Source organism: Xenopus tropicalis, chromosome 5 (genome assembly GCF_000004195.4).
Source record: "Xenopus tropicalis strain Nigerian chromosome 5, UCB_Xtro_10.0, whole genome shotgun sequence".
Taxonomy (NCBI): Eukaryota; Metazoa; Chordata; class Amphibia; order Anura; family Pipidae; genus Xenopus; species Xenopus tropicalis.
This window is the reverse complement of record NC_030681.2, coordinates 121,132,806-121,159,652: the sequence shown is the minus strand read 5'-3', so window position 1 is coordinate 121,159,652 and position 26,847 is coordinate 121,132,806. Positions and strand designations below refer to the sequence as shown.

General features: G+C 39.6%; 1 protein-coding gene across 1 annotated transcript; it reads left to right on the top strand.

Moving 5' to 3' along the window:
* The first annotated feature begins 428 nt into the window (after positions 1-428).
* On the top strand, positions 429-20,807 carry plscr5 (phospholipid scramblase family member 5). Its single transcript, XM_018094083.2, has 6 exons — positions 429-578; positions 2,331-2,373; positions 5,962-6,182; positions 7,314-7,475; positions 16,626-16,787; positions 19,637-20,807. The coding sequence occupies exons 1-6, from the start codon at positions 528-530 to the stop codon at positions 19,673-19,675; spliced, it is 678 nt and encodes a 225-aa protein (XP_017949572.1). The 5' UTR covers positions 429-527; the 3' UTR covers positions 19,676-20,807.
* The last annotated feature ends 6,040 nt before the right edge of the window (positions 20,808-26,847 follow it).

Sequence of the window (26,847 nt, the reverse complement as noted above, 5' to 3'; positions counted from 1 at the left end):
GAGAGCAGAGAGCTGCATGTCTCTGGCAGAGGAAAATAGACACAACAAATCTTTTGACAGGGAACTCAGTGCAGCATTACTGTGAGTGCTTATGGCTGTATTTACATAGACCTTTCTGATAAAGCTTACTTAGTTTTTACCTTTCTTTCTCCTTTAACTCAAGAGTGGATAAACCCACAACTGGACATGTAGTAGCATATAATACAAACATATCGTACAAAACATGACATTCCAGTTCATATAAAGGTACAACAGCAGTAGAGGGAAATGCACATTTAGTGATGATCCATGTTTGTTCATACACATCAAGCATTTTTTACCCTAAACTCACAATCAGTTTGCAAAATTAAGTAAAGGTCCTACAGGAAGTACATCAAAGCCAAATTGTATGATGTATAAAACATTCCCTTTTTTATTCTCTAGCTCAAACAGATAAAGATCTTCAGAATTATCTACCTGGCACACCACAACAGACAGAGAAAGTGGAATACTCTGCAACATGTAAAGCAAATCCTTCTGAAAGCTATATGACCAAAGCTCGCTTCTTGGTTCCACCTGGCCTTGAACATTTAAGCAAGGTAAATTTCATCCATTATACTTATTTAAGAGAAGAGAACGATAGCTATTTGAAGACTGGTATTTAGTAATGGGATACAGTACTTAATATGCATTATGGAATTATTAAGAGCTGAATTATAGTTAATATGGCAGCGGGTAGCACTTCTGTCTTGCAGTGCTGGGGTCCTGATTTTAATTCCAACCCCTTGGATGTTGCTCCCAGAGCAGGTGATTATTTTTGAATTCCTGAATTGGAGGCAAGTTTTGGTTCCATGAAAACCAGTTGTACTGCCAAACCGAGCCTCCTGTAGGCTACCAGTCTACATAGGAGCTACCAAATAGCCAATCACAGCCCTTATTTGGCACCCTCATGAACATTTTTCACGCTTGTGTGACTCACAGGTAAAAAAGGTTGGAGATCCCTGGTCTACACACTGCAAACAGGACATTTTGCTATTGTTAAAATTGAATAGATTTGAATGAATAGAATTGATAAAATTGTCAAAATGTGATTTCCTGTGCTGTGAAAGAAACTGCCTAAGCATGTTTTTATTCTTATGTCTACAACAGTTTGTTCGGTATAAATGTTGTAGATTATAAGCATGAGGTTTCAGCCTGGGTGCCCCGAAGGTTCAGCACCTCCTTCTGTTTCATCTTTACCACTTGGAAATGTAATGAGCAAGTTAATTTTTGGCACCATTGCTATGCTAATGGAGTATAACTCTGCAAGCATTGAACTGGGGTGTCTGGGCCCCCTGTCCCCACTGTAAGCTGACACTGCAACCCAATAATAGTTTCTGTCAAAGAGTGGGTCTGATACAACGGGACCCACCATGATTTTTCTTGGTATCACTCCAGCCCAGTCCAACCCTGAATTCTGCACCTCTTCCCTTGAACTCACTTATTTATGCAGTGGCTTAACAGGCATAAGACTGCTGAATGTTTTTATGATTTTTACTTGCTCAGGGCCTCCAAAATTTGGCATAAACACTGAACAAAATCCCATTGTCTAAGCAGTAGATCTATGGGTTCCAAGGAAATAGAAGAGAATAAACATAACCTCAGTATGCTGCTAAAAGCAATAACCTGTGCCCCACCTCTCACAACTCTGGTCTTGCCCTCTCCCAGACCTTGTGTCTCAACCCTTTCTCTTTGTAGATTGTAAGCTCTTTTGGGCAGGGCTACCTTCACCTCTTGTATCGGTTATTGATTGCTTTATATGTTACTCTGTATGTCCAATGTATGAAAAACACTTATTGTACAGCGCTGCGGAATATGTTGGCGCTTTATAAATAAATGTTAATAATAATAAAAATAACTATTTGTTTTTGAATATGCAAGAGGAGGACAAGTTGCTAGCTTGCTTCTGTTAATTGTGCCAAAATTCTATATCACTGTACAGTGGATTTCAAGATATGTTAAGAAACCCCTTGCACTTGAAATTACATTATAGAACATGAAGAGATGTATAACTGCTGTATTGTTAGAATAATATTCCTAGTTATTATAACCATTCTACAGAAGGAACTCAGTGGCACCAGTACTTTCCAGGATTCCCCCTTGTAACCTGTTACCTTTATGTTAGATAATTCTGAAGCCAAGGTTTTGCCTAAAGCAAGGGAAAAAAACCTGACAAGTTGGCATACTGCAATAATTGTCACAAGTAATTTCAATGTAATTTCAAGTAATTTCAATGTGAAATGTTCACAAATCATGTTGTGCTGCTTTTAAAAATCTCTTGCAAAATAATCATTGTCTATTTGTCTCTTTAGATGCAGCAAATTATAATTCATCAGCAGACAGAGCTCTTGGGGGGTATGTAAAAGAAAAATATTAGACGGATTGCTAGATTTTAGATATGTAAAGAAACACTTTTGCATGTAAGGGTTATTATTGATGAGTGAAACTGCCCTGTTTCACTTCACAAAAAAATCATTCCCAAAACTGCAGAAAAATTTGGTGTGAATGGGTATTTTCTGCACCACATTTCTTTTCTCTCACCAAAAGCATTGAACTCAAAGAGCAGGTTTTTTTTTCCAGCTTAAAAAAAAATTATTTTCTTTCTTCTGACAAAACAAACTGCATGGCGAAATTTTAATCTGTATTAGGCGAAAAAGTTGCTCATCATTATGGGTTATCTATACAATTGAAACTTTTTCTAACCATTCATAGAGTTGGCTTGTATGTGTCCCTCTGCTTGACTTAAGAAACTAAAAACAAAAATGCTGACAGTATATGCTGTTTAGTTCTGTTTTGCAATTACATTCTTAAACACAGGAAAGTCCAGGACACATTCTGCTCATCAGGCCTCAAGCTATAATAAATGATTTACTCTGTTACAAACTGATGTGCCATTGTCTTTTGAAGGAGATTGTATGTGATGCCACTTTGGCTCCCCTCCCCTGTCCCCTGGTTCTCTGCTTTGTTTCTTTTTTTTTTTAGTTTAAAATGTCCTTCAAGCCCCCAGGCCTTCACTAATTGAGAGGACTCCTCCTACAAAGCCAAAACAAAATTACCTTCCTCCACAATCCACATGTGTTTCATGTTCTCCAGAGACAGATCTTATTTTTTCCCTGGCCTTTAGCAAAGGGGGGTTTCTAAGTAAGGTTCCCACATTGTTACCTTGTGAGCTCCAGGGCAGTGTGTCCTGAATATAGGAGTCTAACTTCCTATCCCATCTGCCAGTATTTGGGGTAGGCAGGGGGGTTGGTTGATGATATCATGGTAGCTCACTAGTCCAAGTGATGTGGTATGGAAAAAAAGCAACCACTGAAATGGGAATTTGGGGATGATTGACATTTTAGATGTTGTTACATACATTCCGCTGTCACTATATTCTTAAGGTGGCCATACATGGGCCGATTGTAGCTGCCGATATTGGTCCCTTGGAGGGGCAGCAATGACTGGTCTGCCCAACTGATATCTGGCCTGAAATCGGGCAGGTTAAAAAATTCAGTCGGATCGGGGACCGCATCTGCTCATTGATGCAGTTCCTGAACCGACTGTGCCCTTAACAGTCATTATAATTGGATCGTTTGGCCCCAGTGCCAAACGACCGAATTAGCCTAAATTCCCCCAATATCGCCCACCCGTAGGTGGGGATATCGGGAGAAGATCCGCTTGCTTGGATGGCCACCTTTAGTCTGATGTTGCTAGTGATGACTGCATATTACTCTCTAATACTCTCCTTTGTTATCCCCACAAAGTCTGCCTTGCGACCTGGAGTAAAGCTAGAAATACTTACCAGTAAATTGCATTTCATTCCCTTTAGATACCTTCAGTTCAGGTCAGGGGCACATTTATTCAGTTTCACAATTATTCAGGTCACAATCCGCTACTATTCACTATTTTTCAAAATCTTGTCACCTAAAATCTGTGGAGATACCATAGATGTCACTGGGATGCATATATTAGTTTCAGCAATTCACTCCAATAATATTTTATCTAATGTCTAGCTGTTCAAGAGGAGATTCATCTCCAATTTGCCCTAGAAGAAAAAAAAAACTTTACTAATATAAAAAAATCACGTGAATCAGATCTTGGATCAATGATTCACCAATCTGCGTGCTTGTGCACTGGAACACATATTTTGATATCGACGCAGAGAACAAATTGTACTATGCACTTGTGTAATTCAGCACATGTAATACAGGTATGGGACCTGTTATCCAGAATGCTTGGAACCTGTGGTTTTCTGGATAAGGGATCTATCCATAATTTGGATCATCTTATCTATTAAAAAATAGATACATAAAATAGATACAAATTGATACAAAAAATAGATAATATATAAAAAAAAACTTAATTAAAAATCTTTTATACATTACATGAACCCAATAGGATTGTTTTGCCTCCATTTAGGATTAATTTATTTTAGGATCAATAACAAAGTGCTGCTTTATTATTACAATAAAAAAAGGAAATCATTTTTAAAATCTAAATTATCTGATTAACATGGAGTCTATGGGAGATAGCGTTTCCGTAATTTGGAGCTTTCTGGATACTGGGTTTCTGGAGCAGGGATCCAATACCTGTACATAAAACTACTTTATGTATTCTGCCAGTGCCTTTGCTTCAGGCTTTCTTCTGCATGTTCAAAAATAAATAATAAAACAAAAACACAAAACAAAAAATATTCCTCTTCTTTTCCAGGTTCAAGCGTAGTCAATGGCCTTAGATATTTACTGCAATATAAAATCGAATTTCCCATTAACTATTTTTAATACCCTATACATAAGCTGTGTTTACTAGACTATTGCCTTTGATTTGCTAATACAGTATTCTTTAGACTATACAAAAATTAAGGAAATACAAAAGTGAGAGCTGAGACAAAGGGGCAGTTTGCCTTTAATTCAATTAAGATTTCTGCTTACTGGAAGGCAAGTTATTAAGCACTGTGAGTGAAAGACCCCAGTGTGGGATGAGCCCAGCTGATAACTGGCTCCATGCAGTTAGTCTTGCCTAAGGCTACATAAACTTTGATTCCTTTTTTTTTTGCAAGATCTGGGATATTTAATGGCTTGCTCTCTGTAACAACACGAAGACTAAGACCCAGGTATTGGAGAGGTGTGGTGAAAAAAACTGTTCAAGCTTGATCGATCACTGTAGGGTGCATATTTTGTATTTAATATCAAATTCGCTGATAGATTCTAGATGATACACACTGTGAATCATGCCTCGGGCTTTTTAAATGCAGCATTCAGTGCTCACTTTGCTGTTTGGTTTAGCTACCAATACAGAATGAATATAATGCTGGAAAAAGTAATCCAATGGCTAGGTTGTAAAATTATCCAGTAACTGCCAAGCAGCACATTACAGAAAGCAGAGTAAAGTGTTTACAGTCTCACAGAGTCTCATTAATCAGCAGTAAAATGAAAGTAACCCTTTCATTTCAAAGCTATGGCATTGGCCACATAGAGCACATGACAACATTCCCCTTTCTGAAAATTTGCAAGGGAAAGTTGAAATATATGCAGCCCTAAATTAGTCACATTTTTAAAGGTGTTCCTTTATCATCTTTCTCTGATTGGTGAAGATCCCTAAGTTCAGTTGCCTAGGGTTACCGACACTCTTAACAAAATCCAAGATGGGGATGCCCAGTACACAACTTGTGACATAAGCTCAGTATATAAAATACAGCATTTCTACCCACATTTGTTTTAAGGGTTCAGTTTTCCTTTAACCAAATACTGTATATATCCAGCAAGATCAAGTTATTAACAAGATCAAAAATTTTATGGAAAATCAATTTTATGTAACATGAAACTGGGAATAGTGATTTTGTGGTAAAATATACAGTAAAATGATTACACACATATCCACATTCTTAAATGAACTAACAACAAGGCTTATAACTGAGGTTATTTTGGGGTGGGGTATTGATTTATTTTGATGTCTTTCCAGTTTTTCTTGGTACCGAGAAGAGCAATAAGTATGAAATAAAGGACAACTTTGGACAAAGATTCTATTTTGCCACAGAGGAAAATGAATATTTCAATAAAAATTTCTGTGGGCCTGTGCGGCCATTCACCATGCGGATTTCTAATAGCAGAGGTCAGGAAGTAATCACCATCATCCGGCCCTTGAGGTGCATCCATTGTTGTTTTCCCTGCTACTTGCAAGAGGTTAGTCACTGTATTTGTATTCTCTCATTAATAACATTTACAATGACATTTTTTTTCAAGAAAGATAATTCAGATGAAAATTACATACATTTAGGTATAAACTGGAGATGATTTTGGGTTCAGTTTTAAAAGGAGGCACCTGCATACATTTACTTAGTGGTAACAATTGAATAAAGCTTTGATTGGCTAGAAACTGGTTCCAGACCTGCCCAATTTCAGGTTGCAAATACACAGACAAAAGGAATTACAGTTAAAGTTTCAAAAAAGTGAAATATCTTATGTGTGACGGCTTTTAGCATTAATACCTGAAATAAACTCCTAAAATCAAAAACACATGTCCTTCCAGGCTTAGCCAAAGCATTTCAAATGAGTAGCAGGTTACATGGAAATCAAAGCACAGATCCTATCACATATATCTGCTGCCAAATGATAGACTCTCTTGTACTGAAAAGACAGTCATTTATTTTTATGATTGTTTATACATTCTCACATTTACAGAGTTATCATTAATGCAAAAAAAATTAAGGAGCATGACTTTAAAATGAATGCATTTAATACAACGCAAGTTAATTGGCGGGGGGATTCAATTTGGAAAAGCTTTTAACAGCTTGTTAAATCGGAAGCTAATGGTACTTTATTTAGTGCCACTAAACGCTTTAGGCCCAAGCCTCTCTCCGCCCCTGTGCTTGTGTTTTTAAATCAATACAGAAAAGAACTGAAGTGGGATTCGAGTTCACCAGTGCATTTCAATGATCTTAAGTTTGCCTTAGCCAGAGCTCCATGTAGATCCCAGCAGATGACCTGTTTGTATCTGAGTCTAGAAGCACAGAGAGTAAACAGAGGCCCAAACAGCCCCCCACCAACCCACTAAATAGTGACTGTCTATGGCATCTTACAGCAGCCTCTCTGGCATATGCCAGAATCCACAGATTGCCAATCCGGGCCTGCTCACACAAGTGGGACATGGGTATCAACTTTCACATTCTTTACTTGTGCATTATTCCCTAGGTCTAAAGGATAGGCATTTGTACCTATCAATAGCAAATAGTAACAGTCTTCACATTTTATACATTTTGATGTTTGTATGGTTTTCCTTATTGGAGTGTACATAATGATTTTGTGTTGTTTTAGTTAGAAGTACAGGCTCCTCTTGGTACAACTGCTGGTTTCATTGTCCAGAAGTGGGATCCTCTGTTGCCAAAGTTCATTATTCAAAACGAGAGCAAAGAAGATGTACTGATAGTCATTGGTCCTTACTTGACAAGCAGCTGTTTCGGAGATGTAATTTTTGAGGTATTATTCAGACAATGAACTAAAGCACTCTTTATTGTGTGGGCACGTAATATTTACAGGTATAATGCGTTATTTGCAAATAGGCAAATTTTCAATAAGACTAGGGGAGACTTAGGGGCACATTTACTAACCCACGAACGGGCCGAATGCGTCCGATTGCGTTTCTTTCGTAATGATCGGTATTTTGCGATTTTTTCGGAAAATTTTCGCGACTTTTTCGTTACCAATACGATTTGTGCGAAAAAACGCGAGTTTTTCGTAGCCATTCCGAAAGTTGCGCAAAATCTTGCGATTTTTCGTAGCGTTAAAACTTGCGCGAAAAGTCGCGATTTTTTCGTAGTGTTAAAACTTGCGCGAAACATCGCGCCTTTTAAGTTTTAACGCTACGGAAAAGGCGCGACTTTTCGCGCAAGTTTTACCGCTACGAAAAAAATCGCAAGATTTTGCGCAACTTTCGAAATGGCTACGAAAAACTCGCGTTTTTTCGCGCAAATCGTATTGGTAACGAAAAAGTCGCGGTGATTTCCGAAAAGTCGTAAAGTCGCCGAAAAAATCGCAAAAATACGAAAAAGTCGCAAAATGTTCGTTTTCCAATCGGAATTTTTCCAATTCGGATTCGAATTCGTGTCTTAGTAAATCAGCCCCTTAGACTCCCCCAAACCTGCTTGGCACATTTAAAAAAAATAAAAACTCACTCAATACTTGACTTTCTCTGTGCTGATAGTTTAGTTAGTAGATTCTAGCATTCCTGCAAGCTCCTGTTGTAATCAGGTGCACTCTGATTTAATTTTTTTTCTTGGGGCTTCTGCAATCAGAGTGCAGCTCTCTTGACAGACAGTGAAATTGACCAATTAAGCCACAGATGTAGGCAGGGCTGGGGATATTACAAACTGAAGACACTGCAGAAATGAAGACTGATAAGAAGGTTCTGTAGGCTGTAAACTTTACCTAAGATCTTCACTAGCTCTGTACATTTGCTGCAGATTTCATCCCACTCCCACAGGTAGTATCCTGTATCATCCCACTCCCACAGGTACTATACTGTATCCTCCCACTCCCACAGGTACTATACTGTATCATCCCACTCCCACAGGTACTATACTGTATCATCCAACCACAAGTACTATACTGTATCATCCTCCCACTCCCACAGGTACTATCCTGTATCATCCTCCCACTCCCACAGGTACTATACTGTATCATCCTCCCACAGGTACTATCCTGTATCATCCTCCCACTCCCACAGGTACTATACTGTATCATCCTCCCACAGGTACTATCCTGTATCATCCTCCCACTCCCACAGGTACTATACTGTATCATCCTCCCACAGGTACTATCCTGTATCATCCTCTCACTCCCACAGGTACTATCCTGTATCATCCTCCCACTCCCACAGGTACTATCCTGTATCATCCTCCCACTCCCACAGGTACTATCCTGTATCATCCTCCCACTCCCACAGGTACTATCCTGTATCATCCTCCCACTCCCACAGGAACTATTCTGTATCATCCTCCCACTCCCACAGGTACTATCCTGTATCATCCTCCCACTCCCACAGGTACTATCCTGTATCATCCTCCCACTCCCACAGGAACTATCCTGTATCATCCTCCCACTCCCACAGGTACTATACTGTATCATCCTCCCACTCCCACAGGTACTATCCTGTATTTGTTCTAAAAGCTAACTCAATAGCTGAAATTAAATATTTTTTGTCCCCGGGCATCTATAACTTCCCTATCACCCTTTCTCTCGTCCTAAATAAACTTCCCCAACAAAAAGCTTATTGTGCTTTTTACAGTTTTTTTGCACTTTTTATTCTTTTAGCACTGTTTTGTTCATTTCTAGTTAGTTACAGTGGAGCCAATGTTGTGTATCAGTGCCAGTGTTATAGTGCTGATCTATTTTCGGTTATGTTTGATGCAATTATGGGAAGAATTGCCTATTTAAATATAAATGTAGCTGTTTTAAAATGGGTTAACCTCACTGTTACAGTAGTGTTTTATTTTTGGCTTTTAGAATACTAGAGGATTATTTATTTAATTCTGTACAAGTGAAAATTAGATTAAAAACACAAGTGAATTCTTTATCACTGGCATTTTGTTTTTTTGCTTTTTTTCATCAGTTTTTGTCAATAGCGTTTTTGCTTAAGAATCAAAAAGAAAAAACCTAAAGCAGGCTTTAAATGGTGATATTTAGATCTTTTGATGAAAAAACATCTACAAAAAAAAGAGCAAGGCAAAGAAATGCGTGCGGGGGGTGGAACTGAGGGCGGTTTGCCTACTGCGCTCTTCCATCTTGGTCTGGCACTGGTGGGACACCATCTCTTTTGCTGTTCCTTTTGCTTTCTCTCTGTTCTGCTATTCAGTATTCAATTGCCTTTGCCCCTTTTATGTTTCATACTTATCCATCTCTTGAGGGTTTCTATAAAATGACACAAATAAGTTAAATATTCATTAATGCATATTTTAAACAGAAACTTAATTTGTTGAGCAAAACAAATCTAATTTCCCTGTATAATATATATAGAGAAAGAGATAGACAGAAAGAGAGAACTTTGCAGATGTACTGATAAAAAAGCAGAATTTTTTTCAGATAAAAACGATCATTTGAAGGATGGTATCAGTAGAAAAAGGTATTGCGGAATTACTTCTATAGAAGTCCGAACACACCGGCGTACCAAGTGCCAATAAAAGTACAAGACAGTTAAAGACCCAGCTGTGCCTATTGTAAAATACATCTTTCCCAGTGACAGATTTTCTATAAAATGAGCACATAACAGCTCCAGGGGAAATCAGAAACAGGCATGTAAAACATTAGTGTCTGCTTTAGAGAAGATTACTATTGCTGCATTTAAAGGAGAACGACTTATAAGTGTAGCTATGACATTTCAAACAGCACAATTTAAGGAGCTCTTGCTCTATTCTGCTCTGCTCTGTTCTGTACAATGGATTTTAATGAATATCACTCAGCAGACCAAATGCTTGTTATTGCTAGAAAGGAAGTCCAGAATTTCAGCTTCAAGTGCCAAGTGTATGGGTGTGTGCACATAAACAAACTGAACTTTAATGCATGTAATCCTTGCAACTACAAAGTGATTTGAATGACATTTTGTAAATGCATTGTATATCATTTTTGTGGGTCACTATCATAATATTTAAAAAACAATGATTGTAAGAAGAGCACTGCTGTGCTTAAGAATGAAGAATATTCGAGTTGCCCCAGTGAGACTCTGAAAATGGACATGTGCCAGAACAGTCTGAAGCAGGCCCTACATGCAATGATGTGCTCATTTGGTGAGACTGGGCTGATCCAACTGTTTGGCCCAGGGGCAGTACAAGAAGGGTGTTGATGACCGATGCATCCTTGTCCCGATGGGATTTTAAACCTTCCCAATTTTCAGTCAGATATCAGTCAGGGAGGTGCAACAGAGCACCCCAGACACACGTCAACATGACCCGTGTATGGGTACTTGCTCTGTCCTTGCCCCAGCACCACTCCCTCTCTATTCAAACACTGAGGGTAAGTGCTGTTTACTGTTCATAAGGCATGGCAGCATTTTTCATTAAATTTATATATTTGAGATATATTATGGATATGGATTTATTACGAATTTATTATGGATATACAGTATATGGAATGAATAATTTACCTGTAACAACAAATGCCAATTGACAATATTAAGAGTGGAAGTAGAGTGTTTTCTCTTACAAACCACTGGTAAGGCCCCAGGCATCTAGTGTACAAGAGAGTTGTTACTAAAATAAAGAGAGTCCACAGAATGGAAGAAAACTAATAAAATGGTAAGGATTGTATTAGTTATAAAGCAAACTTGTCAATTGGAATTAAATGTGTATATGTATGCTATGAATTAATGTGTAAGAAGACCATAAAATTAACTCTTGAGCCTTATTTACCAAAAGATCTTACAAGAGGGCAAATAAAGTGCGATAAGTTTTACCGCATGCTTTTTTTGCGTTAAAATTGACGGGAAAAAATGTGCAATTCGCTAAAGTATTATCGCATGCGTTAAGCCGCATATTGCGTGCATTAAATAGCTCGCAACCGAATGCGTTAATTTTAACGCTTTGGGTTAATTCTTGCGCAGAAATAATACTAACACATGATTCACAAACACTTAGATGTTCTAAATATCGCATTAGTCTGTGCAAAAATTAACACCTACTTGGGCCAGGCGGTAATTATAGAAATGTACAGTTCATGAGCTTTTGGCAACACAATATGGACTTTGCAGTGGGATTTATTCAAGTCTGTGTTGGCCCTAGAGTGATGTAGCCTCCAGTTTGCAGGGAAATGGTCATTTTCAGAACATTAGTTTTCCGAAAGTAATGGCGTGTATGGCTAATATGGCGTGCGGTTTTTCGCACGTGGTGACAATTTGGCACGCTGCATAATTAGCACGCGTTGCATCAAATAAATTTAGTTCAATATTAATCCAGGGCAGGGAGGAATAATTATCCCTCTAGTAGGAGCTTGAACTATGTGTGTGTCTTTTTAAACTTGGGCTACTATTGTGACTATATGTAGTGATAATATTACCCAAACAAATTAATAATTAAAGAGCAATTAAAAAAGAAATTACTGCAGAAGAAAATTTTAAATTATATTTTTTTGTAAATATTTACATGCTTACCTTGCATCTAGATCTGGTCCAGCTATACACTGGCAGATAGTAGCAGTTATCTAACCAGGTTCAATGGATGAATACAGTACAAGCTGGCATACACAGTATGGCAGCCTTTCCATTGTTCCAGTAATTTGGGCCAACAACCCATTAGATTAAAACAGCAATAAATGAAGAGTTACTGCTCCTCTTCACTTTCTTATGTGCCGATACAGCATACACTGGCAGATATGGTGCATCAGCATTACATTTTACAGCATGCCCAATCCACACCACAAGTGATATCCATGAAACAAATAGATATTAGTCTGGATTGTCACCCCAGCATACAAGTACTGGAAATCAAGCAAAGTTTGACATATAGCCAGCTTTACATTTTATTGATAGTTATCCATAGTTGCATACATTATAGACAAGATTTAAAAAAACAGCACAAATCCACCAATTTCAACCTTTCGCCAATTGAAACCTGCCTAACTTATACCTAATCAAGAGGAAGAAGTGACTGTCTAAACAGAGAAACAAGCCCCAAGAAGTTCCGTTTTCTGTGTTACTTCCTAAAGTTTTATATACTTGCAAGTTCCCATTTTATAGCTTAATAATAATAAAAAAGCTTATATAAACAGCACAGACATTACATTGAATTACTAAACTAGCTCCTCTTTTTGTTAACTGACGAATGACAGAGAAGATATCCTATTTTTGAACTGGCTGCCATAACAATGTAAGATTTCCATTATACCTCTTACTACACACTTTCGAGATGATAAAACATTTTATTTTAGCTAGTAAATTTCCCTGGAAATAGCAATACATGTCATAAGAGGCACTAGATATTTATCTAATTTGTATAACATTTTATATCATTAACTTTTATTTCTTCATTTAGTCCTTGTAATATTATGCTGTACTGTGGCAATCACATAATGTTCTGCATAGAATAGCTAAGAACTTTTCCCTTTAAGCTATTAGCAGTTTGCACTTTGGTTTTGTGTGCTAAACAGCAGTGTAGACATATATATGTAGCCCACTTTAAACGTGCTGCTACTGGTACCATACAATTGTATACTTTTGGCGCTACAGGAGCCCTGAGTCCCCGCTTACTATAGGGGAACAGGTACAATATTACTGGCGTGCCTCCACCCAGGGTAGGTATAGATAGAACTATAACTCCCCTCCCTGGGAAACTCTGTAATGTCCTCCTTGGATAGGAACTCCCTGCAACTCCCGGTACCTTACCCCTCCCTTGGGGTAGCTGCTTACCAGGCAGTTGAGGATCCTCTTTATAGGAAGAGACAAGACACCGGCTGTGATGTGAACCAGATGAACTTGCTTTATTGAGTGCAGGCAGGACTTCCAGGATATGTTACACACACAATTTAGGGTACACTTCTCCTTTGCTTCCCTCTTAGAGAACCTCTCTCTCAGGGCTACCCACGGTGTTCCCGACAAGTGATCCTATCTAGGAGCTCCCCCCGGTACTCTCGCCAGGAGACCCTCTCTTAGGGCTCTCCCCGGTACTCCCGCCAGGCTGACCCTCCACAAGGACTCACCCCGGTACGCACGCTTGAGCCCCCCTTGATTAGGAATCTCCCTGGTGGCTACTTGCTCCACCTAACTAGACACTACATGCCCTGAACTCCAGCGATGGATTGCTGGGGGGTCTTAACCCCTCTCACTCTTGGCGGGGCTATCTCTGCCCGTTCTTGCTATCCTGCCTGTCACTCCTAGAGCGATCTATTAACAGTACTACTGACTAAGACACCAGCCTGTTGTACACCTCTTCACAGAGGGAGGTCCCAGGACTAAAACCTGCTGAACATGGGAGTCCTCCCCTTTTATATTCCAACACACCACCCAGTGGCTGCTGTTGGGAACTGTAGGGAATTCCCTCTAACACATAAACCCACAGGACCACCTTAGGTGTCCAATTCCCACAGGGCCATCCTCTGTGCCTGTCTAAATGGGAAAGCACTGATGGGGCCCAATTTGGGGATCCCTACATATATGTTTTCTATAAGTTTTTATTTGCTTGGATTCTTCCACATTTTGTTATATTACAGCTTGGATATAATCTGGATTTCAAGTCACTGATTAACAGAAAATAGTCCATAAAAAAATAGACTTTTTAAAACATTTAAAAAATAAAAATAAAAAAGTCTTGCTTGCATAAGTATCAATTCTGAACCCATAAGAAGGCTCTGACACAAACAACTATCTTTGCAAGTCACATCCAGCCTACAATAGCTGGAACATTTTTGCCCAGAAGAATGAGCAAAAACTGCAATATTCACCAAAGTTGGCAGAGACTTCTCACAGCTTTATTATTATTGTCTAAAGTCAGGATTTAGGGTAGAAAGACCAAGTTAGGGGAATCCAAAACGTAAACAAGGAGGCTCACAGAAGTCTCCATTGTAACTGAATGGAGTGAAATAATGCCACATCAATCCATTGCCATAGGAGGAATTAAAATAGCCTTTGTTAATTAATGTAAGGAGCTTATTTGAACAAATTCAGCAATCTCCTGTTTGTTTGCAGAGAGCAGACTTACTTTGTGTGTTTGGGTGAATAACCCCAATAAAGTAAAGATTAGTAACTATTTTAAACACATAGGCAATTAGATTTGTGTTCTGAACACATTTACTGTATTTAACATGCAATAATCCGACTCCTGACTTTCCTAGCATTTCTAATGTGCTTTTATATCTTTAATTAGCTTGATATTCTCACTTTCGTCTTTGTTTCTCAAATTCTTTCTGAAAGCACCGACACCAGCAGGCATTACCATTGTAGTGCACTATATCTAAGGCAAAAAACAACCTATGAGGCAAAGACTGCCACTTTGAAGATTTTACTAAAAAAAGACATTAAAAATTCTCTTTCTCTCAGTTTACAGTATGATGAACCCAGACTTCCAGAAATGTGTTACTTTTGTACAGGTGCAGGAAAATATCTTTGGGGAAAGACAAAGACTACAGCATCTGTATTGTACCTTTTATAGCTTTCATTATCTTATTACCAAAAAGCAGTTATTTTTCTTTTTTAATTTTGATGTTAGCTGCACAGCATATTGAATACTTAAACGTACAATAAAACAAATGCTATCTTGGGTTTAAAGGAGATACATAAACATGTAAACTTTTGAAGAAGGTATATACACTTATGTGAGAGCTAGATATATGAAATCCTACACATAAGCATTACAGGCTGCACAATTGTTTGTATATATGCACTAATAATATACATGTAAAATGATGTTCCTCTGTGTAGTGCCCTTAAAGCCATGAAATAATTAGTCCCTATGGCAATGAATTACTAGCATTGAGAGGGATCTCTCTGTTCAATAGTGGGAAGGTGGTGGATGATTGAAACATTAAACCTGGGGATCACAGACTCCCTAAAAGGAAACTATACCCCCAGAATGACTGCTTAACCAACAGATAGTTTATATTATGTTAACTGACCTATTACGCAATCTTGCCAAACTGGAATATATATATCAGTAAATATTGCCCTTTTACATCCTTTCCCTTGATCCGCCATTTAGTGATGGGCTGTGTGCTCCCTCAGAGATCACATGACAGGAAATAATGCAGCTCTAACTGTAACAGGAAGTAGTGTGGGAGCGAAAGGCAGAACTCTGTCCATTAATTGGCTGATGGGGCCTAGCATGTATGTGTGCCTTGGCTTGTTTGTGTGCACTGTGAACCCTATGATCCCAGGAGGCGGCCCTTAATTCTTAAAATGGAAATTTTCGATTCACATACGGCCAATAGTAAATACTATTAAAAAAGTATCTGTTTATTAAAATGGTTTATTTAGATGAAGCAGGGTTTTACTTATGAGCTTGTTTATGCAAAATATTTTTCTAGAGACCTACATTGTTTGGGGGTACAGTTTTCCTTTAAATAGGACCAAGCCCATTATAGGACTAATGAATGAGAGGTACCCAAGGAGCATGGGAAACAGAGGGTGGCAATAAAGAACAGAATGAGCCCCCATGAGAAGTAGAGTTGGCTTAATGAAAGTGTATAAAAGTAAATACAATATAATGTACTGCTGCCCTGCATTGCTACAACCGGTGTGTTTGCCTCAGAAAGACTGCTATAGTTTATATAAGTTAGCTGCTGTGGAGCCATGGGGGCAGCCATTCAGTTGAGAAAAGGCACAGGTTACTTAGCAGATAACAGATAAACCCCCATTATATGGGGCTTATCTACTAGTTATCTGCTATGTAACCTGTGCCTTTTCTCCTTTTTTCCAGCTTGAATGGCTGCCCCCACGGCTACACAGCAGCTTATTTATATAGTAGCTTTTCTGTAGCAAAAACACCAGTTTTTTGCAGAGCAACAGCACATTATATTTTAATTACTTTAAAACACTTTAATTTTTTGATGTTACTGTTCCTTTAATTTGATCCTTAATTTCATACACAGAAAATAAAAAGGTTTTATGCAGGATTATCTCACAATTAGCCACTTTCTTCCCATTTTCTGTAGGTGAAGACCCTTAATGAAGAATCCACCATTGGAAAGATTTGTAAATACTGGTCTGGATTTGTCAATGACGTTTTCACCAATGCAGATAATTTTGGGATTGAGTTTCCAGTAGACCTGGATGTAAAACTGAAAGCGGCATTGATCGGCACTTGTTTCCTTATTGTGAGTATGGGGAATGCTGCAGTCGAAGCAAAGGTATATACAGTGTCAAGATATACAGTCATAAATGGGATTTGTTAAAATTCCTATTTGTGTTATTGTATAGAACTTTTCAACCTCAGCGAAACTCACATTTTTAAAAAGCGCGACTGTTTCCTTATTTGAAAAAAAATGTGTAAAAAAATACATGAATGCCTCATCTCGTGAGCTCTACATCACTTTAATTGCTTGATTAGCTGCCCAAAAAGATCAAATACCACAAAGTAGTAGCGCCCATTGAATTCTAAAAAGCTTTCAGACAATGTATTTTTACATTTACATGGTTTTTATGCGTTGCTTACAAATTATGAATGATTCAAATACATTTACAATATACATAATATCATTATTATTAGTTTCCATTTGATTTACCTGTAATTGTTTACCCCATTGTTTAATGATTTCCCGTAGCTCACCCTTCCTGTGATGCCTATTAGTTGATGTCCCTCTCCATCCTCCAATCTGCCCGTGTAGTCATATTTTTCTCACTTTTATTTTCTGTTAGTCTTTGAATAAACTCATTCACACGAATGTCCGACATTTATCAAAATCCGGACTTTCTGTGCCTGTCTCCTTGCAGAGAAAGGACTGTGGCTTTCTAAATGCTCATTTAGGCATTCTCTAAACAGTTCTGCCTGCAATCAGGAACATAATGGTGGCTACCATATAACCTATCATTGCTACTTGCAGTAATTATTACTGCTATTTACAAAGCCAGTAGAGTACCCAAATCACTGTGCATTCAGGCAGGTCAGCAGCATTTCAACCCCTGCACACATCATCAAAAAAAAGCTGCTTTGCTGGGGTAATGTAATAATAATTCCAGCAATAGCCTCCAATCACCAGGCATCACTTTAGTGATGTTGTTTAAAGCAACATTTATTGCTTGCTACTTCTTTGTTAACTTCAATGTGATTTTATCTAATTCGTCCACAAGGTGGCAAAATACAACTGAAAGAAATCCATGTTCAAGCAGCCGAGACAAGGCCAATGCTGCCTCTCTGCCTAGATTTAGTTAACAGCTATGTCAAGCAAGGACTGACATTCAGATAAAGGACATTAATTTATGTTGTGTCCCACATATACCCCACTAGACTCTCACCATATTATCCCTGTCTTCTACCTGCCCTTATAATCATTTACTCTATCTCTCCCAACTTATAGGGGAAAAAAACTTCCATTTTTGACATGAGCATATTTAGATGAGCTTATCAAGGAAAAGTGCATAAACACCCAAGCTCAGGCAATCATAAATGAAACCCCCCATGAGTTTACTAATCACATGGGGTTTCAGAAAAAAGCACCGCTATGTTTGGACGTATAAGGGATTTTGTAATAAAGAAAAACTTTGGCAGCTAAAAGATTACAAAGAATTTACAAGACTGCCAAGATTTTCTTGGCACGAAAGCCCGGGTGATTAGTAAAATCCTTGCCTGAGCATGAAAGTGCGGGCAATCATAAACGGACCCCTAGCTCTCATTATATCCTATTGTGAAGTGATAGACTCTGGGACTTGAAGACCCTCTGCTTCCCACAGTGGGTGGTTCACAGGCCCGGACTGGCAAATTGTGGATTCTGGCAAATGGCATAGGCAGGGCCACCATCGGGGGTGGGGGTACAGCTGTGCCGCGTGCCATGAAATCTTCTTTTGTAAGTGGGCCTGGTGGTGTTGCGAAGTTACATAAATTGTGTAAGTTACGTAACTTCTGCAAAAACTGCCTAAAAAACTGTAACTTGCCTAGAAACTTACAGAACTTGTGTATCAAGCAAAAGACAATGCAGAGAAGCTTTGCAGGGACAAACTCCGTTAATCACCAATTAATTAAATAACTTAAGGTAAATTCCACTGCCCTGAACTGACTTATTAGCACATTATTTATTCATTGTAGCTATATATATGAACTGCATATTATAGAGTAGCTGTTTATATTGGGAGAAATTTTACTGAATTATATCAGTGTCTTCTACATTAACTTTCCAGCAGGGGAATGGGCCCCACAGCAACATCATTGGGCCCCAACGCGTATGCAATTTATGTAACTTATGCAAAAATTTACGTTACTTTCCAAGAAACTTACATTTAAACTCCACTGACCTCCCAATTAAAATACAAAATTATTGACACATTAATTATTTTTGCTATTTTTATGAACTACTACTGACTAGCTATATATATTGTGACCCCAAGCATTTCATGACACACTATGGCCCCTAAACATTTAATGACAGACACAGTAATATCAGCACCCACTCTTAGCACTGCACACATGTAAACATCAGTTTTTAGGCCTCTCATCTCCAGCAAGATGCACTATACATAATGTGATTCATGAGACTGATACTCAGAGGGGGGCAGCAGAAGATTAGGACATTTAAAAGTATTTGGGGACCTCTGTGCAGTTACAATCAGGATTGTCTTGAAAAAAGCAGAATCGTTAGTAGGTGTGTTAACATAACAAAATGAGTGCTCCTTAATATGTTACTTTCTCAATTGCCCCTCAGGTCAAAGAGCCACCACTTGTCATTTGACCAGGGAAGGAAGCAGTATAGGATACAGTGAAAGGGCAGTAAATGGAAGAAGGCAATTTCCCTTTTATTCTGCTGAGCTCTTGTACTACCTGCCTATTACCACTAAGTGGCACTGATCCTCTGTGACATTCGTTTAATTCACAGCTTAAGCAAAGTAAAAAAAAAATACTTAATGATGGATTCCATGCCTAAACTATGTTCTTTCTGTTTATGAGACTGTATGGATAATTGTCCCGCATTAGCAACCTTTACATTCATTTATCCTGTTCTTTATCTGTTTTCAGGATTTAATGTACTTTGAACAATCTTCAGATGGAATTTGATGGCAACTAAACCAAAGCACGGCTGACCAAGGAAATAAATTTATTGCTTTAGCTCCATTTATTTGTATTAAATTGGCTCCTGTAAGAAATGTGTCCAGTTTTTCTCATGCAAGACTAAGGCCCGATGCACTTGAATATGGCATAGCTAAGCACATTTAGGGGCTAGTTTATCAAATATCTAAGAATCTCTCCCAGCAGTTTGATATTTTCTCTTTTTCTCAAAACAGCTGTAAGAAAAACATTACCTGATAACAAATGTATAAGTTACTACTCTTCTTTTGAGATTCATTCAGTGTTTTAACGGTATAAACAATGGAACTTCTGAGGTACAGGATGTGTGAAATACATATTATTAAAAAATATGTTCAACTTAAGATATTAGGGCTCATTTGCTAATGGCAGCGCAAGGTGGAAAATGCAAAGAACAGGTGCAAGTGGCCTCTATGGGAGTAGGAAGAACCTGTGGTGCCCCATAATAAAGCCCTGCCTGCATTCACCATATTCATAAGGAGAGGTGGGGGGGCACAAAAGCATCCCCACTCCTGTCTCTACCTGTCAGGTAAATTAGGGAGCACTGGCAGATGCTCTGCACCACACATCTGATATTTAATCCAGTGTTTTATAGACACAAATTTAGTAATTTGTACTTTGCTAATCATAACATAGGTACATTACTGTATAATGCTAACAGGACAAGAGGGATCTGCAGTATATAATCCTAGATTAATTGTAGATATCCCCTTTTATTTTGTACAAGAATCTAATCCACTGGAAGGTAGTTCTTTTATCTGGCACATTTCCCCTGCTGAGAAAAAGTTTGTTAATGTCTCCCGTTAATATTGCGAAACTCCAAAATTAATCAGTGAGTTGTGTAAAATGGCATATGTGTAAATGTTTATCCATGGCGGTATCAAAACTTTCAGCCATTATCTGCAGACTTCCCAGGCACACACAAGCTTTACAAATGTTAAACATTTTATTGCTGTTGTTTCAGAGCTGCCAATTATTCTTTTATGCAAAATGTTTACTTTTTCTGTATTAGTCACGTCCTGGGTTGTTGTTGCCAGAAGTTAATATGTTCCTGTTGCGAAAGCAATGAAATGATCATTATACAGGTATAATAAATTAACCCAACAATATGTAGAGAAAAGTGTATTATTATTAATAATGTACATATAAAGCACAAAGACAAATTCAGATTGTATCTTAGATTGTAAGCTCTTTGAAGCAGGGATTTCTATCCTCATGTCTCATTCACACTTAGCATTTAATCTTGAGTGTAACTGTATTTTGCATTTATTTGCATTTTATTTTTGGACTGAACCCAATTTGCCCTATGATTGTATTGTTCTACTGTACAGTACTGCATACACAAGCTTACATTGACACAGTTGCTAACACTGTTGAGATCCAGACACTGCCTACACATACTAAATATTCCCAGCAATCCTAATGCTCTTGAAGTATACTGTGCACTCCACCTCCATGCTCCTGTCATACTATCCACAGTACTTGGTATCAGTCACAGTATACATTTTTGTTTATATTATATGAATGCAAAAGGCATGGACTACTGACTACTTTATGTTTTATAAAGTACAACTCACTAGGAGGAGGTAATTAAATGCACTAAGTTTGCCCAGGAGCAGTAACCCATAGCAACCTATCAGAAGGTAGCATTGACTGATTACCTGTTTAAAACCAAACATTGTATTGGTTGCAGTAGAGTACTACTCCTTAGTGCCTTTTATTTCAGGGGAAACTGTCTTTCTCTGCAACAAAGGCTGAGCTTGCTGTATGTATGTTTCTGCATGTTACCATGTGCTGTTGCCATAGAGTGTTTTAAAGCCCTGGAACAAATGAATAACAGCTAAGCATGCATCCCAATTACTTCTGTACCAAGACAGCATGCCAGTAACAGAGCAATGTTCTAAGAATGAATTACATGCAAACGGGGACTGTTTCATCATCTGATGATAGGAAATTACACCATACCAAAGCTCCCACAAAGCTCTTTTTAAACATATTTTTAACTATTGTAAACATAAATGTACCCATATTGAGTAAAATATCAAATTCAATTCAATACCAATATTACTGTGCTAAAAAAACATATATACAAGTCATGGCCAAAATTGTTGGCACCCCAGAAATTTTTCCAGAAAATCAAGTATTTCTCACAGAAAAGTATTGCAGTAACATGTTTTGCTATACACATGTTTATTCCCTTTGTGTGTATTGGAACCGAACAAAAAAGGGAGGAAAAAAAGCAAATTGGACATAATGTCAAACAAAACTCCAAAAACGGGCTGGACAAAATTATTGGCACAATAATACACAAAATAATACACAAAATACACGAAATACACAAAATACACACATATATATATACACTATATTTAGAAAAACAAAAAGGTCCAGACTGTAAGTGATGATGGAAAGTTCTTTACTTCACCAAGCAGGATAGTTACAACATTTTGAGGCTCCCGCCTTAAAGAAAATAATTCTTACTCAGTTCCATAGAGAGCAACTTAAAAAAGGAACACGTTACAAACTATACTTCAAGTGTTCCAGAATAGCTGTACCACCATAATTTGGGGATGGAGGTATACAGGCTGTTCACATCCAAGGCTACCAAAACAACCTCACCCTCCCCTAATTCCAGATGCTGTATATTACATAAAAAGGGGAGGTGTCCCTAATATATGATTCCCCAGAAGACACAAAAGGTGCCAACACCTTATCCAAAAAAGTTGCTATGGGGCAAAAAATAGAATTTACCCCAGCCACAATGGGGCACCCTGGAGTAGAATTCACATTTTTATGAAACTTTGGTAAGGTCTAAAACATGGGTATACTAGAAAAATCCTGAATGCAATAGTTTTTCAGATCCTCACTCACAACCCCTTGTGTTCTGGGGTTGGCTCTGGAGACTTTGAAAGAGAAGGAAAATAATTTGGCATTTTACTGCCAATAGATTAACCACATTAGTGCCACATAGAAAGTTATATTTATTCTGCAGAAAGCTTTACTATACCTGAGTAAAGAGCCCTAGAAGCTCCCTCCCAGCCATTTTAGCTTGGTCTTCCTAGATTCCTGCTGCAGCTCTTGAGGCTGGTAGCTCAGATTACACATTCCTAAGGGAGGGGGAGTGAGTTTTATAAATTCTTAAGGGAGGGGGGAGAAGGAGAGAGGAGAGAGCTGTGCAGACTCCACGGGAATGAAGGATTTTTCAGAGAGAGGAAGTCTGATACATGTAAACATGTCTACAAAAAATGAGACAAGAAATCATGTGTTTCTTTTGATAGAGGACTTTCTGTTAGTGCTTATGGTTGTATTTACATAGACCTTTCTGATAAAGCTTACTTAGTTTTTACCTTTCCTTCTCCTTTAATGCAGGAAACATCAAGTCTAAAAGCCAGTAGATTAGGGGTGCACCGATTTTAGATAAGAAATATTATGTACAATAAATCTTTGGTGTGATGACCACACATATACATGGTGAATCTACCACAGAGTATGCGGAATGTATTTTAGAAATGTTATCCCATTGTGAGTTTATCCTAGGATATGTAAGATTCATCAGATAATATACAAACATTGGCTCCTTTTACATAGGACATATCCTGATGTTCCTGAATTTAAGGCACAACCTTTGCTGTCTTATAAATGTTCCCATAACTTATGTAATAGACTGATCAGAGGTTACTTATGAAGAATGGTATGTATCCCCAGGCCCGGATTTGTGGAGAGGCCACAAAGGCCCGGGCCTAGGGCGGCAGAAGTTAAGGGGCGGCATGCCGCCCCGCCGCAAGAAAATTTTTACATTTGGCTCCCATACGGAGCAGTCGGGACCTCTCCCCACTGCTCCATATGGGAGTTTAAAGGAGCGTTCGCGCATGCGCACTGGGGAGAGGGCGCGTTTGCGCATGCGCATGAGGGGGACACCCACAGGGGTGGCCTCGGGGCGCCTCAGAGAGAAATCCAGCCCTGTGTATCTCTGTGGTAGACGCAATCTGTGTTCCAGCATAATACCAACAGATTCATTTACCCATCCCTACTCCGGAGGCAGGTTTAAAATAAAGGGTCATTATACATGTGATTCAGAATATGTGGTCTATTTGCTTAAGTGTCTGTGTGGATTTGCATTTGTAGGGGAAACGATTAGGAAAGGAACACAAATCCACTATTAGGAAGGAGGTAGTGAAATTACCAGTTCCAGCACATTCTTGCAAACTCGCCACATTGAAGCTGCGTTGAGATTTAGAGTCTGTTGCCCCCCCCCCCCCCCCCCACGTCGGGGGGCCCAGCAGACATAAGGGATATATTTATCATGCTGTGTAAAAAGTGGAGTAAAGCATTACTGGTGATCTTACCCAGAACAACCAATCAGCAATTAGATTTTTACAGTTAGAAAATCAAATCAAAGCATCTGATTGGCTGTTTTATACAACATCACCGGTGATGTTTTACTCCACTTTTTACACAGCATGATAAATATATCCCTTGTGTCTGCTGTATATTGTATATTTATCACAATGTGTAAAAAGTGGAGTAAGACATTACCGGTGATGTTGCTCATAGCAGCCAATCAGATGCTTTGCTACTGTTTAAATCTAATTACTGATTGGATGCCTTGGGCAACATTACTGGTAATGCTTCACTCCACTTTTTACACAGCATGATAATGTAACCCTTTCTTGGCTGTAACAAGCCAATAGCACGACTATATAGGTCTAGAGCATGGGGTACACGTGACTCAGTCCTTCAGGATGGGCCTTCGCTATGTGGAAGTAACCAAACGGAGCTAGGGTGTAGTGCAACTACAACTCACTGTAGCTGTGTGCAGTGCAGAATAACAAATGGGCGCCAGAAGGTTCTTGCAGTTTAACAGTAGAACTGGTTTATTTTCAGCAACAAGCAACTTGCAGGGTTATGCAATATACTCACACATCAGTTAGCATAGCAGTCTCTGAGGACAGCACAGAGAGGGGGTACACCCGCTCCTCCCAACTCCCCTTGAGCCAGGCAGGATCAGTGCCACCGGTTCAGTTTCTCACTCTGTGGAACAGCTAGCTGGATACCACACTCCTCAGGCCCCACGGCAACTTTGGATCAGGGTTCAATCTACCTGCCTCCTAGGTCTAAACCGTGGCCCTACACTAAGGCAACAGTGCCTGTCTGGAAGGGTACTCCCACAGCTACTTTCCTCTGAGCCAAACTGCTCGTGCTCTCTTCCCTCACTATCTCACTTTCCTAGAAAGTGCTCCACAAAACTTGCTATCTAACTGGTCCTCATTCACGGGGTCCCTGTCCCCGACTTCACCAGAGTGGCTTTACTGGGGGCCTAGTTCCTTTGCCTCCAGCACAGTGCTCCTTCCCCTGTGAACACAGGCAGCCAAAGAGACAGACCCACCCCCTGCTAAACACTATATCAGAGTGCCAAGGGAGTGGTCTCCCTGTGAACCAATAATCACACATCTGAACTCAAAACTGATACAGGGGTCTTTGCCCAGTAACAGCACAAAACCAGGAAGCTGCAGGGTTTAAAGCCATAGGGACTAGTTAACCCTATGGATCCCTACATTCACCCGGGGGAAAACCCATTCTGTCCCGGCAATGGTTCAAACATACACATTTCAAATCAGTGCAAAAATCATGTACAACACACAGTACCAAACATCCTCTTCAGGTACCCTCTCCTGAGGCATACCAGGTACAATGGTTCCTGTGGAAAAACATGTTACAATTTCTCAATCACTTACAACCCCATCGTTTGCTTGGCTGTAAAGGAGAAAAAGTCAGTGGGTGCATGCAATTGTTAAAAACACACCCCACCCAACATCAACTTTATTTAGTCCACTTCTGTCCCACCTTTATGGGCAACAGACATGGTCATCCCCCTAAGTGTCTCTGTCCTTGGAAGTCCATAGGGGTGACCAACCAGTGGGAAATCCGGGCATAACCTCGCACCTTAGATTTCTCCCAACTTCCCGGCCTTTATCCTCCATCTCTCCAGACGATAAAGCAGGGTCTATGGAAAGTCACTATAGTTGGGGTGTTCCGCCGCCGCAGTAACACCCGGGGGAAATGGCTTGCTTACCCCCCTCTCACAGCAATCCAGTCCGCAGCCGCGGTCATCTGGAACTTATCCGGTTGCAGTCCTCAGTGGTAGCAGCCGCTTACCAACTCCCAATCAGGCAGCATGTTGCGCTTGCATCTGGGTCTGAGGTCAGTCACAAAATGGCCGACGCTCCGCGAAGTCTCGTCAACAAGCGTGACTTCCCGCGGGATCTCACAGAAGAGCGCCAAACTCCACAGCGATTGATTGACGGCTTCAACAGCCAATGGGTACTATCGGGGTAACCTTCAAGCCCGAACCCACGGCCAAATACAACATAGAATTCACGATCAGCATCCACAGGCGCCTTTTCCTATAGAGTCCGGCAGCCTGTCAGCAAAATTTAAAGTTACATGCACACCAGCTCAGCACCCTCAGGATAATGCTCCGCCCTGTTCAAGGATGGCTCCGCCCCACGTTGGGCGCCATAAATGTAACCCTTTCTTGGCTGTAACAAGCCAATAGCACGACTAGATAGGTCTAGAGCATGGGGTACACGTGACTCAGTCCTTCAGGATGGGCCTTCGCTATGTGGAAGTAACCAAACGGAGCTAGGGTGTAGTGCAACTACAACTCACTGTAGCTGTGTGCAGTGCAGAATAACAAATGGGCGCCAGAAGGTTCTTGCAGTTTAACAGTAGAACTGGTTTATTTTCAGCAACAAGCAACTTGCAGGGTTATGCAATATACTCACACATCAGTTAGCATAGCTTTCTCTGAGGACAGCACAGAGAGGGGGCACACCCGCTCCTCCCAACTCCCCTTGAGCCAGGCAGGATCAGTGCCACCGGTTCAGTTGCTCACTCTGTGGAACAGCTAGCTGGATACCACTCTCCTCAGGCCCCACGGCAACTTTGGATCAGGGTTCAATCTACCTGCCTCCTAGGTCTAAACCGTGGCCCTACACTAAGGCAACAGTGCCTGTCTGGAAGGGTACTCCCACAGCTACTTTCCTCTGAGCCAAACTGCTCGTGCTCTCTTCCCTCACTATCTCACTTTCCTAGAAAGTGCTCCACAAAACTTGCTATCTAACTGGTCCTCATTCACGGGG